This window comes from Helianthus annuus, chromosome 16, assembly GCF_002127325.2.
Source record: "Helianthus annuus cultivar XRQ/B chromosome 16, HanXRQr2.0-SUNRISE, whole genome shotgun sequence".
Lineage (NCBI taxonomy): Eukaryota > Viridiplantae > Streptophyta > Magnoliopsida > Asterales > Asteraceae > Helianthus > Helianthus annuus.
In genome coordinates this window covers 185683096-185702344 of record NC_035448.2, presented here as the reverse complement: position 1 = coordinate 185702344, position 19249 = coordinate 185683096, and the positions used below count along the sequence as shown (strand labels likewise).

Here is a 19249-nt window from a genome sequence, read left to right as displayed (position 1 = left end):
GCTATTCCGGCTTCAGTGGGGAATTTTAATGCTCCATGTATAGTTGAACTGATCATTCCGAAGGCGCACATACCAGGTCTTCCGAGTATGACATTGTGAACGGATCGTGCTTCAACCACTAGATATGTCAAGTTGACAGTCCGAACCAAACTCCCTTCTCCCATTGTCGTTGGAAGAGTGATTTGGCCCAAAGGCTGAACTACTTCTCCGGAGAAACTGACCAGAGGCATTGATACTTGAAGCAATTTTGCCTTAGTCTGTGGGGCTAATTGTTGAAAGCACTGCTTGTACATAATCTCGGTGGCGCTTCCGCTGTCAACGTACACCCTCCGGACCTTGTGTCCTGCAATGATTGCGGACACTATGACCGGTCCGTCCTTGACATCCTCCAAACTGACCGGTGGGAAACCAATGGGTTGCTGCATCCAGGCGGCCAAATGCTGACTGGTCCGCTTGATGCCTTGGTTGTTTGCCCTGCGGATCATGCAAATTGCTGGTTGATTATTCGGATTTTCTCCGGAAGATTTTCCTTCCTTTACTTCTTTGACTAAATGCGACAGCTTCCCGGACCGTACCGCCTTTTCTATTTCTTGCTTCAAAGACCAGCAGTCATCTGTATTGTGACCCCGAGCATGATGGTAGTCACAATATTTCTTTGAATTTTTGTCTCCTGGGTTCCGAAGTTTTGGTGGGGCGGGGAAATTCATCCCCTCCGCACTGAGAATTTCACTGGGAGTTTTGGAGAGATCCGATAAATTGTAAAATCGTGATCCGGAGCTTTTCCCTCGTGGAGGTCTGTCGCTTCTACCGTAAGGATGTGATCGTCCCCTGCTCCCTGGCGGAGCCTTATCAAACACCGATCCACCATTTTTCTTCCATGAAGACATCTTGTGATCTGACTCTGGAGCAGGATTACATGCATTCTTGCCTCGAGCGAAAGCCCTGGCCCGTTCCATTAGTATCTCCATCGTCTTCGGTAGATTTTCGTGCAATTTCTCAACTAACTGATTATTCCGAACGCCGTGACAAAATCCGGAGATCCGTAGTTGATCAACTACCCCACTGATCTGCATGCTTTCTCGGTTAAACCGGTCAATGAAACTGTCTAAAGACTCTCCGTCTTTTCTCCGGATGTTGTGGACTTCGGTAATCTCCTTAGAGTAGTGCCTTTGTTGACTGAAATTTTGGAGGAATAATCTTCGGAACTCCTCAAAGTCGTTGATCTCACCTTCATTCAACGCATCAAACCATACTCGTGCGGCTCCAGTTAGAGTTTGTGCAAACATAAAGCACCATGCTGGCATCGGCCATTGTTCTACTCGTGCAGCTCCGTCAAAATCGAACATATGATCATCCGGATCAGTTGTGCCATCGTACTTCTTCACCGTGGTTGGCATTTTGAGCTTTGGAGGAAGTTTGGCATGTGTAATACGAGCACTAAACTTTGACTTAGCTGTCATAGAAACTGGATGGTACGGCTTGGTGAGTTCCGGATCGCCAATTACATCCATCTGTATATCGTTTCGTGTGGCCATTACTGGTGAAGGTCCGGAAGAACCTTGTACATATCCAGTATAAGCTTCTGAAGTAACGACTGTGGAAAATGTAGGAGTGATTATTGTCGGGCCCATTGTCCCCGTTGGTGTTTCGTCATGAAAGAGTCTGGTTCGCAAACCAAGGATTTGTTCATCTCTGGCCTGTTGCGCTTTTAATCTTCGTAGAAGACTTGCGTTTTTGGCGAGAAATTCTGCGTCGAACTCTGAGGTTTGCGAAGTAGGGAGTAAGATGAAAGGCAAGGTTGTTCCTGGACCTGAGCTTAAAGTAGCTGAGGTCGTGGAGATGATACTTGCTGGTGCAGTAACTTGCGTGCTAACAGCCGTAGATCCCAAATTCAAAGAACCTGGGGCCGCCATTTGTCAGTTCTTTGCTCAAGAAGTTCACTAAAGTGAAGGACTAAGAGCTTTAAGATCGGATGGCGCCAATTGAAGAACCAGGAAATCAAGTTCAGGCCGAAGCCTGTAAATGAAGATCTGGGTCTTGTTGAAGGTTGACAGAGTTTCCTGCAAAAGAGAAAACCGTTAGGCTCGCCGCAGAGATGGGAGGGCCACTCTGCGACCACCCTCCGGCGTGAGGATAAGTATTGGTAGAGAGAGAAAGTAGAGAGAGAAAATAGGGACGAAGGTTCAGAGAAATCGTACTTGGATTTGTACTTTGAAGGGGTATTTATAATAGTCAACTGAGATGACGTCATCCGTCTGGACGCACTTGAACGGGGGCTCGTCCTCGGAGTCTTCTGATGCGGGCGGACATGCTATGGATGCCCGCTCGAGTGTAGTCCGGTCCGTCTCTGGGACACATGTTCGGCTTCGGACATGCGTCTTCATTGTGTGATAAGTAATGTAAAGTAATATTTGTTTTGTTGTTATCGAAAATGTTTTAATCTGGATTTCACTTTTCATCCAAATAATAATTTTAAAACTTGTGTTGATTATAGAATGAACGATGTAATGTTATGTAGAGATAATCACAAAGCTCGGAGAGATGGGGGAAAATCTCCCGAGTTTCCTGACATATGATTTGGGGAGGGGCCGGTGTTCCCTTGGGGGCCGAAGGCCTCATCAGCTCTCCGAAGCCTTGCCCCTTCCCACACCCTTCATCCTTAATAATATTATATTGTAGTATGTGATGATAAAGCAACTCAACCACCTAAAGTGTCAAAAGACTTTTATAAATGTTTTCAGGTTACTGGATTTTATCACACCCAACTATTAGGTATTGGCCGCTGCTGCCACTCTCAACTGTCACTTTGACTCCCACCACTCCTAACTTAACACTTTGTGTGTTGTGTCACTCCGCAGGTGAACATTTCTTAGTGTTTAGGCTAACAACTTTGTGAATTACTAATGAGTGTTGGTGAATCTACTCTTAAAAGACAAAAAGGGAGCCGAAAACCACTCAACCAGAGTGACACAACACAAAGTGTTAAGTTAGGAGTGATGGAAATCAAAGTGATAGTTGGAAGTGGGAGCGGCCAATACTCAATAGTTGGGAGTGATAAAATCCAATAACCCAATATTTTCAGATTTAACATTATTGTTTAGCGATATAGCAATTGAAAAAGAAGAATGTTTTATGTTTGAGGTTTCCCGGGAAATCTAAACACCTAAACTGGTAGAGGTGCGCAAACCAAGTATCTTTAATAACCGGTTTCGATTATGGAACCGGTTTCGGTTTCTCATTTAAGGGTTGGAACCGGTTATTACTATAATGGGTTCGGTTCCGGTTATTTGACCAAAAAACCATACCCTATGTTCGGTTCCGGGTCTTAAAAAACCAGATATTAAAATGCCCTATTTTCAAGTTTTTCTATACCCTATTTTCATGTTTTTAATACTCTATTGTGTTTTTATTGCCCTATTTTCTCGTATTTTTGTTTATTAAAATTAAACATGCATTGTATAATATAAAAAAATTAAAATAAATATAAAGATAGATATTAGAATCATCTATAGAACAAATGCAATAAACAATACATATTTATAACTTGTATTGTATCCTTGGAGAAATGCAAAGACATCAATCACTCTTCAACCAAATATCTATTCCTTCTAGCTCCAAAAGCCAATCTCTACAGAAAACAGAAGGAGCACAAATGCATAATTCAAGCAGCATTTTTAATACCAAAGGAATATGACTCAATATAGAACAAGCATCAATCAAGCACATATGTTTGTAGAGACAACAGATTTGACCCGTTTATCATCTACACATATTAAATAGTAACTTGGTAGGGCTTACAGAGAATATCTGGGAGTAAGCTTTTAATCCCGTAAGAAAACGAATGTATGTTGGCCTTGTTGATCCACTGGTCGGTATGGACCTGATATTCGGGACAAGGTACTTTGCAACCTGCACATACTCAACATGTCATACATAACCAACCCGAGTAAGCACAAATATAATAAAAAAAATCAGTAACATAAATTAGTCAAACTATATTAATTGATGTCCTAATAAATTTATGGTGAGTACAACCTAGAGGTGGTGATTTCAACCTAATCACTTATAAATGGGTCAAAATTTGGGTCATGTTTTATGTCAATCGGGTCAAATAAAAGTTCAGGAATCTACTTTTTAAGGCACACTCAAAGGTCTAAATAGCTATATAAATGAGTCAAATGAATATTTTGTTCATAGATGTTATACCTCATCTGCTGGTTCCGCCAAAACATTGATGAAAAATTTTGCCTGCAATATTACAAAAGCTTATTAGTAAAGAAAAGTAACATGTTGATTAGGCAATAAGTATGTTAGTTAGTACAAATCAAACCTGCTTTGTGTTGGCACCTGACATGAGTAGGTCAGTTGTAACCATTCCTGGCTGCAAATCATATCAATCCAAGAAATATATATATATTTATATATAAATATAAATATAGATAGATATATAGGGGGTTCGTTTAAAACCAATATTATGTTGAGAACCGCATATGCATTTTATCTATTGCTTTGGATGTGATACAAACATTGGCTGTTAAATAACTGTATTCTTGGGGGGGGGGGGGGGGGGGGGGTTATTGCACGGACCTCCCGGCCGCTGGAGTGATCCCACTCCACAAGCTAGCAACGTCCCAATGCTGCCTGGCGGTGAATACCCCATCCCGAGCTGAGTCCGTTTCCCTCTGGGAAGAAGGTGGCAGAATACCCCCTGCCTGGACTCGAACCCGGGTCTCTGTGAAGAGTAGAGGTGGGACTGGCCAACTGGGACACCCCAGTTAATATCACATTCAGTTCATTATGTGGTTCTCAACATATTATTGGTTCTAAAATTATATGCGCAAGAAAAGCACAACATACCGACAAGTTATGGACAACAACATTGCTTACTTCTTGCATCCGCAACTCCGCCTTCAGAAAAAAATTGAATAAATTGTATGTCAAAATTAAACAAATATAAAGACATTATATATTGCAATTATTGCCTGCAATGATTTTGTTAAATGCACCACGCTACGCTTAGTTGCTCCGTATGCAGCAAACCTAAATAAACAAAAGATAAATATATTAATTATGCTTTATAGTGTATCTATTACATATGATTATGGAATTTTTCAAAGAGTTAATTACTGTTTTCGTCCCTGGGGTTTGTCAAAAATCACTATTTCAGTCCATTAGTTTAAAAATTGCGATTTCAGTCCCTGTGATTTCACTTTCGTAACCATTTCAGTCCCTGTGGTTTCACTTTCGTAACCATTTCAATCCATTTATTCTGTAAGTACAAGGACAGAAATGGTTACGAGGTGGACTGAAATGGTTACGAAAGTGAAACCACAGGGACTGAAATCGCAATTTTTAAACTAATGGACTGAAATAGTGATTTTTGACAAACCCCAGGGACGAAAACAGTAATTAACTCTTTTTCAAAAGTGTACGCAAAAAGAATCACACACACACACACACCTGGGGGTCGGTCTTCCATCGGAACCGGCTCCATCAATATTGAATATATGGCCGCCTCTAGGCTGGTTTAGCATCATTTTCATTGCCTATAACAATGCAATTAAATAAGGAAAGATTCAACCAATGACAATTCGACATGTGTACAAAAAGAATTACCTCCCGGCAACAAATCATCAAACCAAGTGTGTTTGTAGTCACAACTTCTCTGTAAGTGAAAGTTTAAATTTCATTTATCAAATAACAAAGATATAATTTAATTAATTTTGAAATGTACCAAAAAGCTTACATGAGATCTTCATCTGAAGCCTCTGCCAGAGGCTTATAGCTATATGCATTTGATCCTGCATTATTTATCTGCGTTCATCAAAACTTGTATAAGAAACCAACATGTATTAATGGTATTTATCAATGATTATTAACTTTCATTAAAATTATTGATGCGATTTCAAATAATGATGATGGCTACAATTACCCATATATCAACGTATTGTAGGTTGTCTTGTGCGTATTTAACTAAATTTTTAACGTCATTTCCATCCCTAACGTCACATTTTGTACCCTGCACATAGAAGCAAAGGATGAAGTTATAGATACAATTACAAAAATATATTATTAAAAGAGTAAAATGCCATTTTCGTCCCTGAGGTTTGGCCAGTTTTGCGACTTCCGTCCAAATGTTTGTTTTTCGCATCTGGATCCAAAAGGTTTGAAATCTTGCCATTTCATCTGGCTCGTTAACTCCATCCATTTTTCTCCGTTAAGTCAGGGGTATTTCCGTCTTTTTTGTTAACTTAAAGGGCAATTCGGTCTTTTTCACTTTATGTAAAAAGACCGAATACCCTTAAGAAAGACTGAATTGCCCTTTAAGTTAACCAAAAAGACGGAAATACCCCTGACTTCACATAAAGAATGGATGGAGTTAACGAGCCGGGTAAAAATGGCAAAATTTCAAACCTTTTGGATCCAGACGCGAAAAAACAAACTTTTGGACGAAAGTCGCAAAACTGACCAAACCTCAAGGACGAAAATGGCATTTTACTTGGGGGTGTAAACGAGCCGGGCCGAGCCCAAGCTCGACTGGGCTTGAGCTCGGCTCGTCATGTTTTTATGAAGCTCGAGCTCGTGCTCGGCTCGATTCGGGCCTACTTATTTGAGCTCGAGCTCTGCTCGTGAGTAAAACCCAAAGCTCGAGCTCGGCTCGGCACAACTCGAGCTATTTTGAGAACAACCTCAGATGAGCTAAAAACTCGGCTCGAGCTCGCTTCAATATCGCTTAAACGAGACAAAGCTCGGCTCGAGCTCGGCTCGCCAATGTTATTATCATTATTATTATATTATATATAAAATAAATAAATTTTTGTTTGGGCTCGTTTAGGCTCCCGAGCCTAAACAAGCTTTGTATTTCAGGCTCGAGCTCGGGCTCGATAACTAAACGAGCTCTATTTCAGGCTCGAGCTCGGGCTCGTTAAAGCTCAGCTCGTTCGAGCTTTTGACCGAGCTGATAACGAGTAGCTCTCGAGCCTCTGGGCTTGTTTACACCCCTTATTAAAATAATAATAATATTATAGTAATTTTACTAAAATAGTTCCAAGTTCCAACATTGGATGAATGTATCTATAGGTACCCACACATGTTGAGCTCCAAATTCCGCCCTTAACGTCTGGAGAGCTGATTCAACTCGTTCATCTGTATAAATTGTTAAAACGATTTAATTATTGCGCTGTATCCATTTCAATAAATGTTTAGTGATTTTTGAGTTTCGACCGTTTTAACCAGTTTGATCCATTTTGCCTGTTTCATTTAAATTATTTTATTTTATATTAGGTGGTTTGACTCCTGATTAATCAAATAAGACCCGAATCAACACGTTTATTGCACATTTGAACAAGCTTGTACTTACCAGACCTTGAGCATATTATAACATTATCACCTGCTTTCAGAAACTCTTTAGCTAGGGCATAACCTATTCCTGGAAACATAATTTGCAAATGAGTAAGAAAACTAGAACTTTTAAATAACTCACGATTCATATATTAATATCATTGATCCTTAAGTTTTCATCTTTACAATACTTAAAATTAGTAACTTGAATTGTGGTCCACAAGTTTTCTTGATTTTGTCGTCATAAAGGAGAATGTAACATGTTGACTTTTGATGAATAGTCAAACATTTTAAAACTATACGTCATGTCCTTTAGTTGCTTCCACTTTTGTTTATCAAGTATTCAAGTATCCTAACAAAAACAAGAATTAATAAACCACAAAGTTAACTTTTTGTTAGCTGTCAAAGACCAAAAACACATTAACCGAACCAAGGTTTAAAAGTAAGGAATCGTGCCTAGAGGCGTTTTCCCTTCGCCTCACGAGGTGTACACCTCGAGGCGAACCGAGGCGTAAGCCCGAGGCAGAATTTAAAAATAAAGATAAAAATTACGTATCTTATAGAAAATAAAATACTAACCAATTTCATCATCAGATTCATCAAAACACACAAAAAAAGACAAGAAATGTTTGAAACTGACACAAAAAGTCAAAAACATCAAAGACAAACATCAAACCCCTTGAGGCGCACCTAAGGCACAACTTTTCTTAGTGCCTCAGCCCTTTGAGGCGCACATGCAAAATAACCCCCTGAGGCGCCGCCTCAAAATCGATTTTTGGGCGGCTTGCCTTGAGGCGCACACCTCAGCCGTTTTTTAAAGCATAAAACGAACAATTTCGAATTTTTTGGTTTCTAAAAACAATAATAACTTGCAACCCCCCCCCCCCCCCCCCCCCGCTTCCCTATGCTCACCTTCTTCACTATCTCAGCTGCCCCACGTCCCTCTAGCGCTCCTCCGTGGCCGCATTCACATCTCACGCCCCGCTAAGGTTGCACACCCCCCCCCCCCACACACACACACACCACATAGGCTTAGGCTGTATTCACATACATTATCCTTTCTACATTCTATAACAACATCCAGAGCAAGTAACCCAAATACAACTTCTAAATATTATCCCTTTTTTACTTCAGACATAAGAAACAAAAATTTACAAATACAAAAAAAGTTATGGTGGATTTTGAGTAATCTATAGCATAATAATAAACTATAGGGAGTCAAATTAATGAAATAAACATCAAACTGAACCATAAGATCCTGCAATTCACATCTAAAACACTACTTTAACCTTCAAAATCACCAACCAGATTCACCCAATACAAAAACCAGAAACAAAAATAAAATAAAAAAAGAAACCTTTAGTGGAACCGGTGATGAGAACATTGTAAGGAGGAACCATGGGCTGAGAAGCTCCAGAAGAAACAGAGAACATTGGGGGTTTAGGTACATAGGGTTTTGGGCGAACTGAAGTTGTGGAAACCCTAAATTTTCCGGCTAGGTGGGGACGGTGGTGTGGGAGCGAACAGAGAAGTGGAGGACAGTGTGCAGAGGAGAGAGAGTCGTTGAGGTTCATGCTGAAGAGAGGAGAAGATGCAGTTGTAGTGGTTATCGCCATTGGAAGACAGGTTCAGAGCTCCGGTGAGGTTATGTGGTGGTGGAGGACCGGTGATAAGATAGAATCCGGCAGCAGGTATCAAGAGAAAAATATAATATGAGGATTAATATAGTTTCTCATTTTATTGGTAAACTCACCGGAATAACAGATTTTGTCACCACTAGTTAGGAAAATGGCGTGGTTTAAAAAATATTAGTGGAATGGGACATGAAAGGGTGACGTTATTCGACACGTGACACCCAGTTATTATTATTATTGTTCAAAATTATAAATCTATTTAGTTTAAACATTTATAGTTCGACTACGACTTTGTATAACTAATTTAATGTTTGGATTCTTACGTTTAGCCCTTTAGGGTAGGGAGATACAATGAGGACTAATAGTTAACTCGTGGATTACATGGAGGAGTTGCGGACTGATGGTTGTTGATCTAAAGGCATCATTTTTTTCTATATAAGTATAATTGTACAACATGGTGGAGTTATTTATTGTGCTGACTAAAGAAAGGGTCTATTGTATATTGCGGATAACAATACTATTTTTTTATCAGTTTATTCTTAAATTTTGAAATTCTAATGAAAACGTGGATTCCTCTTTAATTAGAGTATATTATTGCTATATTACAAAAAAAAAAAATTATAGCGTGGATGACTTGGTTTGTCTAACTCGCTATCTCCTAGTACATGATGGCGCCAACCAATGCAACCGTTCGGAAATTCCATGTGGCCAACTCGTATATGGGCATTTAGCAATCGCCCAATGGTGGTGTCGTGGTGAAAGAGTAAAAAATGTAAAGTGGAAATTCAACATGCTTATCTATACTATATAATAAAAGAAACCAATTTTGGGACACTTGTCATCATATTAGGCCATGTGTTATAGATAATTATTATTTAAGTTTAATCTCTTTTTATTAATTATAGATAACCCTCCTACGAAATTTTATTTAGTTTAATATCTTATGGATAATTATTATTTAATTTAATCTCTTCTAAATAATTATAGATAACTCTTCTACTAAATATTATTTTGTTTAATCTCTTCTATTTAACTATAGATAATTATTATTTAATTTAAATTTAATATATATACTTCTCATTTATAATATTATTTATTTGATTTTCTATATCATATGACAAACACAAACTTTTTATTTGTAATATACAAATTTACTCTTATTCTTTTCGATTACCAAATAAACAAAAATTAATATTAAATCTTATTCTACTTTAAATGTCGAATAGAATACTTCTATTTTTCTAATAAAATATTATTCTTAAATTTAAATTGTTAATTTAAGATATTTTTAAATAACCAAATTATTTATCACTAAAATCAAACTTTGTATTAATATATTATTTATTTTTATTTTCATTATTAAAAAATTATTATATCTATTTTATTACATAATTTTCAACAAATTGTATATAATTTCAATATTACTTTATATATAAAATTATATTGATTACGGGCTTTTTAAATATAACTTATATTTTATCACTCAAATGGCTGCTTATTTCCTTCTTGAATAACATGTTTGACCACTGTATTTTCTTTTCAATAATTATCTCCACAATCACCATATCTATCGTGTACCGAGTATACCCATTAGTTTTTTTGAATATAATTTTCTTATTTTTTGGTATATAAAATCATCTTTATTCAAGCCGTGTAATACACGAAGGTTTTAAAGATATAACTTTTTTTATTATTTGGTAAACAATATTACATTTATTCAACCCATGTAATACACGTGTTTTTTAAGATATAATTTTTTTTATTATTTGATATATAAAATTACATTTATTCAACCCGTACAATATGGTTCTTATAGATATAATTTTTTATTATTTAATATATAAAATTATATTTATTCAATCCGTACAATAAAGGAGGTTTTTAAAGATATATTGTTTTATTATTTAGTATATAAAATTTATTTATTCAACCCGTGTAATACACGGGGTTATAACCTAGTATTCATTAATTTAATATGAACCCTATAAATTTACACACACGGAATAATGTCTGAACCCCTACACAATATCTACTTACATGAATATAGCAAATGAATCAATGGTTTATCTCAACAGTAAAAAAATCATAATTCTAGGAGAGAACAATCATAGTAATTAGTAACACACTCAAGAACCATTCATTAATTCATTCAAACAATCAAAACCATTAAATTCAGCCGAACCATTCATACACACATACATACATTAAGAGTAAACTCAGTTCAGCTGAACCTTTTATACACATACATTATTCCACGAAAATAATCCAAGACCTATAGCTTATTTGGGCCATTTTCTGATCTTAGTATTGGTCCAGTTATAGCTGAATCTGATGACCTCTATTATACATGTTTGGTAAACTTTGGCAAAAAAGTTTATAAAAGAAGATCGAGTAAAAAGTGGGAGTTCATTAGAAGGAACCCAGATGGTTAGTCACAGTCCAGCCCACTTTAAAAGCTCTCACTTGAGTCACAGGCTCGCGTTACTAAGCCCGGCGATGCTCAGACACTATCTGTTGGTTATAAACAAAACAAAATTTTCTCATATTCCCGATGTGGGATGTAAAAGCATCTGGTGCTTAATCTTCTTCATCTTGTCAAATAATTTTTCAAGCAAATTGTTTATCGCTTCAAAAAATGTGAATCTATTCAGTGAATAGTTCAGTTTTATGGTAAAACTTATATTCCGTGAAATCGGCTTTTTTCAAAATCAGATTTCGCTTTTGATATGGGCTCTGTAACGAAATGTACACTGCTGTTGCACAAAAATCAGGTCGTGTAGTCTGCATCTTAGTTTAACTGATATATAGACATTTATTTATTTAAGCTGGTTAATGGAATAACATAACTATTCAGCTTGAATGTGTGTATAAATATGTATCGCACAATCTTGTAGTGAACTGTCATTCGATACCACCTTAGATTATGTTATGATAAAATTTGATAATTAGAGTTGTCACTTGGGGTTGGACTCTTACTAAGTACTTTCATTTTTTTCCATTTCTGGTATATGAACCCACACAGGGGCGCAGCTTAAGAGGGGCCGCACGCGCGCGCGCCGGGGGGGGGGGGGGAGTGTTATATATGTAGTTCTCGTATAGTTATATACTGAAATGTTGTTTTGTATGTATTTCAAGGCAGAAATTTGTTTTGTAATGTTAATACATACTAATTCCCAACATACATTTTGATTTTTTGTTTTATTTTACATGATTTTAGAGCTAATGAAGAACGCATGTAATTTGTGCCTCTTAGGTATTACCTTTTTACATAATAAAGTATATGATTCTTAATTTCCACCATGAAGGGTATTCATACCAAACCCTTTAGTATATGCCGAATGTGTTGTGGATAATGTTATTGATGTTGATTTTGGTGGATGTTGCACCAATTCTTTTGATACATGAATAGGGGTGCTTTCATTCCCGTAAAAGTCTGTATTTCATTCCCTTAAAAGTCTGTATTAATAAGAAAAATCACTAGATAAGGGTTTAAAACAACTTAGGGTAAACGCACGATGAATCCAACTTCCACTGGTTTTATATTGTCATTTGTTCGCATGCTATTGATGGGGTCGGAGTTTTTGATGACGGATTCTTATGATTGTAATATTATTGTTAGTAAGGGTGGGTATAAAGTGTGCAAGTGTGGTTAAGGAGAGTAATATCAATGACAAAAATAAGGATAAGAAGTAAGATTTAAGAGTTAATGTAAGGTTGAGAAGGACATACACAACATGAATATGATTTGACTTTGAGGATGATGTATTGGAATATGATGTGTTACATAATGAGGGTAAGGATTAAGTCAATATTCCTAAAAGGATCATCAACAACTCATTATTAATGAGGGTAAGGATTAAGTCAATATTCCTAAAAGGATCATCAACAACTCATTATTAATATAAAATTGCAAGAGATTCGATAAGCCTTTGATTAAGCTTGAGTTAGCTTAAAAATATAGGTACCAACTAGCTTTTGATAACCAAACTTATTTAAACCTTCACTCAAAACAAAAACAAATTTGTAAGAGTGGAAGGGCACCCATCTAGTAACTATTTGAACCCATAATCTAATCACTAGAAGATGTTACCTTATTTTAACTTACCCCAACCCATTTCAACCCTAAGGCTATTTATTATGGACCTATGGTTTCATTTTTTCAAACTATCACATCATAAAGTGACCGTTATATCGCTGCTACGTAGGCATGCATTCTCGCTTATTTTTATTTTTTTGTTTAATGGTTTCACTTAGGTTTATAATAAAAGAAAATTAACAAAACGAAAATAAAAATGAAGTGGTGGAGTTTGATTGGTTGAAAGTTTCAACTAATCCCCCCTCTTCCCGCGCTTCACTCCCATGGTGAGGCAGTGTGTCACGCCCGAAAAGAAGCCACGTCGTCAGGGTGTTATACCATATCACATGGTCTAAAGGGATGAGACACCATTATAGTTTAGTTGAACTCTCTACTCATTTCAATCCACAGTCCAATAATATCATGTCTCATCGCTATCAAACACAAACCTAAATATTTTAAACATTGAAACCTGTGCCACATCACACCCCGTACATCCATCTAGCACGGGTTCATTAACCCACACTTGATCCCACTATCCCATCCCACATGATTCGCGGCAATGTTCCTGTAGAACCCACGAAACTCATAAGGTTCCCCGGGTAGGTGTGTACCCTAAACAAGCAACAAACCTATTAACACATTTTCTTCCAAAAACCTCACCCATCAAAATCCAAATCGCTACAAAATCTTGAGTTTTGAGTTGGTGAGAACATCATTGGTGGAATGGTGACAATTATTGCATCAAATGCTTATTGGGATTCGCACTACCACTCAATTCCAAGATTTGTACAACCAAACCAATAGTTTTCATATGTCATAATTGATCACACAAACAAAATGCAACTATCTTCCTACCTTCCTATTGGCTAGACGACCCCCTTCCAATATTCTATTATACCCAAACTCAATTCTTTTTACTTTCAACCACTTAATTATTCATACCCAAAGAGAATTAAAAGATGGTTTTGAATACGAGTGTTCACTAAGCAACAAAAAAGCTAAAGTAACTATCTTTTTACTCCAGTTTTTGCCTACATCATTACCGAATTCGGAGTTTTGATCCTTGAAATCTGTCACCAACAAGGAAAAATCGAATCTTTTTAGTGGGTTTGTTGTCATTTCTTCAATTAGGGTTCGGTAACGTGTGATTCGGATCGATTTGGGGGGTTTTTGAGGTCGTTTCTTGATCTGATTATTATGGGTTTCTGTTATTGTTTAAAGAAATTAGGGTTTTAACTTGTGGGGTTATTAATTTTGGGATTTTGAATCATGGATTTTCATTACGATCGACATGCGATTTCGTTTCAATCGAGTGGTGCAGACAGCACATCTCAGATGATTGTGATGGGGACTTCAACGACAACAAGTACGAGGTTTTTGGGGAATCCTATGATGGGAAACAATCATTCTTGTGGGTCTGTTCTTGGTGATTCTGTTTCAGGGTTGAAGCATGATGCAGGTTTGGCTGTTGAGTGGTCTGTTGATGAACAACGTAAGTTGGAAGAAGGATTATCCAAGTAAGTATTTTGTTCCAATTTTGTATGTCATATTGTTACCTTAATATATGCTAATTGAATAGATTATCTTTAATCTTCTATTTGATTAACCTAATGCAAGCAAGTTGCTCTTTTTTATATGAAAAATTGTGTAATAAGATCTTGTAAAATGTACCTGTAGATTTGCTGATGAACCGAGTATTATGAGGTATATCAAAATTGCTGCCACAATGCGTGATAAAACTGTTCGTGATGTTGCACTAAGGTGTAAGTGGATGGCGGTGAGTTATTACATGTTTTCATCGTGTCGTGTATTCGTGTTGCCTTTTATCGACTGACTACTTATGATAACATTACTTAATGTTCATTATCGGCATATGCTCATTATTAACATTGTTATAAATAGTTTATTATAGTTATACTTTAATGGGCGGTCATAGAGGTTGCATTTTCAACCCGTTTACTTACGAATGGGTTGATTTAAGTTACTATTTTTTCTCTTACGGTCAAATTTGTGACATAAAAGATGGCTGAAAAGGAAATGGGTCAAACAGGTCGAAAGTCTCACACCCTCATGGCCTCATGTCACTGTTTGCATTGTATAAGTATTAATCAATTTAAGTTAACCAAGTGGTGATTTTGATTCCTTTTATCGTTAAATGGTTAACAATCTGAAATATTTGGCAGAAAAAACGAAGAAAACATGATGATCCGCATATGGGGAAAAAGTTGAAAGATAAAAAGGTAATGCTTAGGCCTACATACACTTTATATTCTATATGCTATGGCGTTTGATAACTAAACAAAAGGAAAGTGTTTATATATCTTAATCAGTTAACTATAATTGTGTCTAGAGAATGCGTTCACCTAAAAGTTTTAGGTCATTGTATGTTCTCTTTCTTGCATATAACACATACACATTTTCTCGACACAACAAGAGTTTACTGATTAAGATAAATAAATAAATACATTTTCTTTTGTAACTATTGGGCCATAAGATGGTGCAATAATCCATCATGTGTAATATGGCCCATAAGATAATGGTTTATGGGTTGAAATGGGTGCCACTTAAAAACAATGCATGGGTTCAAACGGGTCCAAATGGGTCAATCAAGCTGTTGGATAAGAATATGGCTCGTGCGGTGGGGCTCTGCCGCTCTGGTGTTGATCTCCTTGATATGGATAAATAATCTTTTAAGTTTAAGCTTTTCATAGAAATATAGAATCACATTCCTTCTTTTTTTTTTCATTTTCGTTAGTAAATAATGGTTTTAATTATCACATTTAATATATTGGTTCTATGCATTAAAGACAGACTTTGACCTTTAACCTGTATGACCCGTTCGACATTAAAAAGACAGACTTTGACCTTTAACATGTATGACCCGTTCGACATTATTTCCAAAATCTACCTTCAAAAGTCATACGACCTCCTAAAAAAGTGTTCGCGGGTCAATTAATCTTGCTGACCCACCCGTAATTAATATCCAAAATGTGATTAACTTCATTAAGCACCCGAATTATGACTCTTTCTTCCATTTAATTACACTTATTTGGTAAAAATATTAGTATTCCGATTGTCATGTGTTTTCAGGATAATTTGGTGGAATCATCCTCAAAACAAAGTATATCATCAGTTCCAACACTTAATGCGGCTCCGTTTCCTGTTACCATGAGTAATCGGACTCAGATTGACGGCATGACTTTTGAAGGTAATTATCAAAATTGCACACTTTTATAGAAAAAAAGGGGCTCTTTTTCTTTTTTATATACTCTAATAATTGTGTGGATTGTTCTACTGATTGATGCAGCATTAAGTGGTTCAATAAGGCACTTACTCGAACAAAACAACCAAGTTCTTGGTCAGATCTCGGCTAATATCTCTCTAATGAAAGTAAGTGACTTTTCTGAATGAGTAATATGCCATTTTCGTCCCTGAGGTTTGGCCAGTTTTGCGACTTTCATCCAAAGGTTTGTTTTTTCGCATTTGGATCGAAAAGGTTTGAAATCTTGCCATTTTCTCCCGGCTCGTTAACTCCATCCATTTTTCTTCGTTAAGTCAGGGGTATTTACGTCTTTTTTGTTAACTTAAAGGGCAAGGGCAATTCAGTCTTTCTCACTTTATGTACATTATGCTAAATGCTTGTACATAAAGTGAAAAAGACCGAATTGTCCTTTAAGTAAAAAAAGGACGGAAATACCCCTGAATTAATAGAGAAAAATTGGATGGAGTTAACAAGCCGGATAAAAATGGCAAGATTTCAAACCTTTGGATCCATATGCGGAAAAACAAACCTTTGGATGAAAGTCGCAAAACTGGCCAAACGTCAGGGACGAAAATGTCATTTTACTCTTTCTAAATTTATATTTTTAAAGGATCAACATCTAAACTAATCTTTTATAAATATTTTCTTTCATGAGCAGCTACAGGACAATGTCGATCTCATCAGTCACATGAAGAACAATATAACCACCATTTTAAACAAGTATGTGAGATGCTCATTAACTTATAGTTAACGTATAGCTTTACCGTTGCTAATATTTTATTCTTTTAACAAAAAATGCAGCATGAGATATATGCCTGGGCCCCCATTCCCTGTATCACTAAATGAAGATCTTGCACGTAGTATCTTGCCTACTACAAATCAGGTAACATGGTTTGATTTATGGTAGCAATATAGTATTTATTAAAATTTGAAGTCACGATAATTGTTTTTAAGAATTTGGATAGATTTGTGCTTATGATGAGGGCTGCAAGCCTGCAAACGAACCAAACGTTCGGCGAACAGTTCGTGAATCGTTCGGCGGGAGGTTCGTTTGTGTTCATTCATCTATTAAACAGACGAACACGAACAAGAAATTTCGTTCGTTTAGTTAAATGAACAAATATGAACAGAGGCCGCGTTCGTTCATTTATCTTTGTGAACGTTCGGTAACGTGTTTATGTTTGATAGTTCATTGGTGTTTTTAGTTTTTATATTTTATTTATATACTTCAAAATTCCGACAAATAACATGTTTAATAAGTGTCACTGTATTATATATTCTGTTAATGAACGTTTGTTTGTGTTTGTTTGTTTCCATATGTATTCATGAACATTAGTTTGTGCTCATTTGTGTTCGTCAACTTTCGTTACCTAAAATTAACAAACGAACACGAACAAGCTCATTTCCTTAACAAACGAACACGAGTATAAAATCTCGTTCGGTAAATGTTCATGAACAGTTCGTGAACACGTATATTTCTTTACAAACAAACACAAACAAGGTCTTGTTCGTGTTCGCTCGGTTCGTTTGCATCCCTACCTTATGATTATGTACGGGTCAAATAACTGTTCTTGCACGTAGTATCTTAATTCAATATATTTTGATCGACTCGTCTTAATTCAATTTTCTTAATGCTTTCAGAGAATGATGTTTGAGACATCAAACGGGATGTATATGAAACAAGAGCCAGGGTTTTAACGAAGAATATTCCGAGCTTAACTGCAAAGTACAAACTTAAACCCGCGGTAAATTTGATAGGTACGCCTTGTGCAAAGCTGTATTGATCGCCTATTCGGGTCCAAATCCAACTATACAGAAAATTTGTAGAGATCCCATTTTTGGAAAGCTAAAGATGATGTTTAGGTCATTGATTACCCTTGAATATACCTCTAATGTATAGTCTCTATTGTGTTAGATTTTTGGTGTCCAAAATAAAGATCTCGAATTGTAGTGATTTTAGCGACGATTGAGTCATGACTCGTTGTTTCTTCGCCTTTTGGTGAATTAGCAACTCGATTTCATGTTATACTTACAGTTGTAGTTTCTTGTAGCCATACTAGATAATATCGAGTATAAACACAGTGAAATTTGTTTTTTTGTTTGTGTTTGATGTTGGTGTGGATATTAAACGGGAATCCCGGCTACCAGACAGAGAGGTCAACAAATATTGTGCGAGCTGTACGCGTTAAAACGCCATGGATCTTAAATGAGCAAGAGTTCTTTCTTTTTAAGCAACAGAATTCTCAGGCTTTCATGCTAGCATAAACGTCATGAAAACCTTCAAGGGGCGGTGTAGTGATAAGCTCGTGGTTTTATCTAACAGAGATCTCATGTTTGAATCCAGCTTCCACTAGTTTATGCTTTAAACTAAGGTCATCTGCCTAGCGCAAGCTGAATTTACCTGATCCCATTGGTTAGTAGGGTACTGGTGGGTCTATGAGTTTTCTGATGATGGATTTTAACAGTTATAGAAAAATAAATAAAATAAAATAAATGTCATGTATTGATGAACTTGACACCTTTTAAGTCTTTAGTGTCACTATCCATCACCACTCTAGGTTTAGACTTTCAACGTGAGTTCATACGAGAATATAGTAATTTATGTCATACGACAACATTTAAATAGTGTTGTAAGAATTGCTAGGCGCTAGTCGATCGGTGTAGTACCGACTAGCGATTAATCGGATTGAGATTTTTATATGTGATTTTTAGTTATATATACTCGCACACATTTTTATATGTACTTTTTTTTAAGTAGACGTGTGTTAACCCCTTATTGGCCCATTTTTTAAGTAACTGGCGGGAATTTATAAGGTTTGGTCAACATTTGGCCGTGATCTAGCCAAAATTTGGCCAGAATAGGACCGTCATTGACCCCCTAGCGATTAATCGGCCATTAGTCGGTGAACCTCTGATTAATGATTAATCATCGGC

General features: G+C 36.5%; 2 protein-coding genes across 2 annotated transcripts; one reads left to right on the top strand and one right to left on the bottom strand.

The window, feature by feature from the left end:
• Positions 1-3459: 3459 nt before the first annotated feature.
• LOC110918628 (chlorophyll(ide) b reductase NOL, chloroplastic) lies at positions 3460-9113 on the bottom strand. Its single transcript, XM_022162914.2, has 13 exons — positions 8699-9113; positions 7361-7429; positions 7085-7146; positions 5933-6019; positions 5747-5814; positions 5617-5665; positions 5461-5546; positions 4983-5040; positions 4858-4908; positions 4331-4381; positions 4207-4248; positions 3799-3909; positions 3460-3628 (listed from the first exon to the last, which is right to left on the bottom strand). The coding sequence occupies exons 1-13, from the start codon at positions 8955-8957 to the stop codon at positions 3581-3583; spliced, it is 1041 nt and encodes a 346-aa protein (XP_022018606.1). The 5' UTR covers positions 8958-9113; the 3' UTR covers positions 3460-3580.
• Positions 9114-13849: 4736 nt separating this feature from the next.
• LOC110918629 lies at positions 13850-18410 on the top strand. The gene is made up of 8 exons (XM_022162915.2): positions 13850-14570; positions 14731-14830; positions 15237-15293; positions 16144-16261; positions 16361-16443; positions 16974-17035; positions 17117-17198; positions 17957-18410. Exons 1-8 carry the CDS (start codon positions 14323-14325, stop codon positions 18011-18013), a joined length of 807 nt encoding a protein of 268 aa, XP_022018607.1. The 5' UTR covers positions 13850-14322; the 3' UTR covers positions 18014-18410.
• The last annotated feature ends 839 nt before the right edge of the window (positions 18411-19249 follow it).

What these genes read in the sequence shown, in the direction of transcription:
- LOC110918628 (XM_022162914.2), bottom strand. Translation starts at nt 8,957, where the DNA reads ATGGCGATAACCACTACAACTGCATCTTCTCCTCTCTTCAGCATGAAC. An exon ending in TTGTTGTCCATAACTTGTCG is followed by an intron (nt 4,382 to 4,857) that starts GTATGTTGTGCT and finishes TATGATTTGCAG; the next exon opens with CCAGGAATGGTTACAACTGA. An exon ending in CTTACTCCCAGATATTCTCT is followed by an intron (nt 3,629 to 3,798) that starts GTAAGCCCTACC and finishes TGTTTTCTGTAG; the next exon opens with AGATTGGCTTTTGGAGCTAG.
- LOC110918629 (XM_022162915.2), top strand. Translation starts at nt 14,323, where the DNA reads ATGGATTTTCATTACGATCGACATGCGATTTCGTTTCAATCGAGTGGT. An exon ending in TTGGAAGAAGGATTATCCAA is followed by an intron (nt 14,571 to 14,730) that starts GTAAGTATTTTG and finishes ATGTACCTGTAG; the next exon opens with ATTTGCTGATGAACCGAGTA. An exon ending in TAAGGTGTAAGTGGATGGCG is followed by an intron (nt 14,831 to 15,236) that starts GTGAGTTATTAC and finishes AATATTTGGCAG; the next exon opens with AAAAAACGAAGAAAACATGA.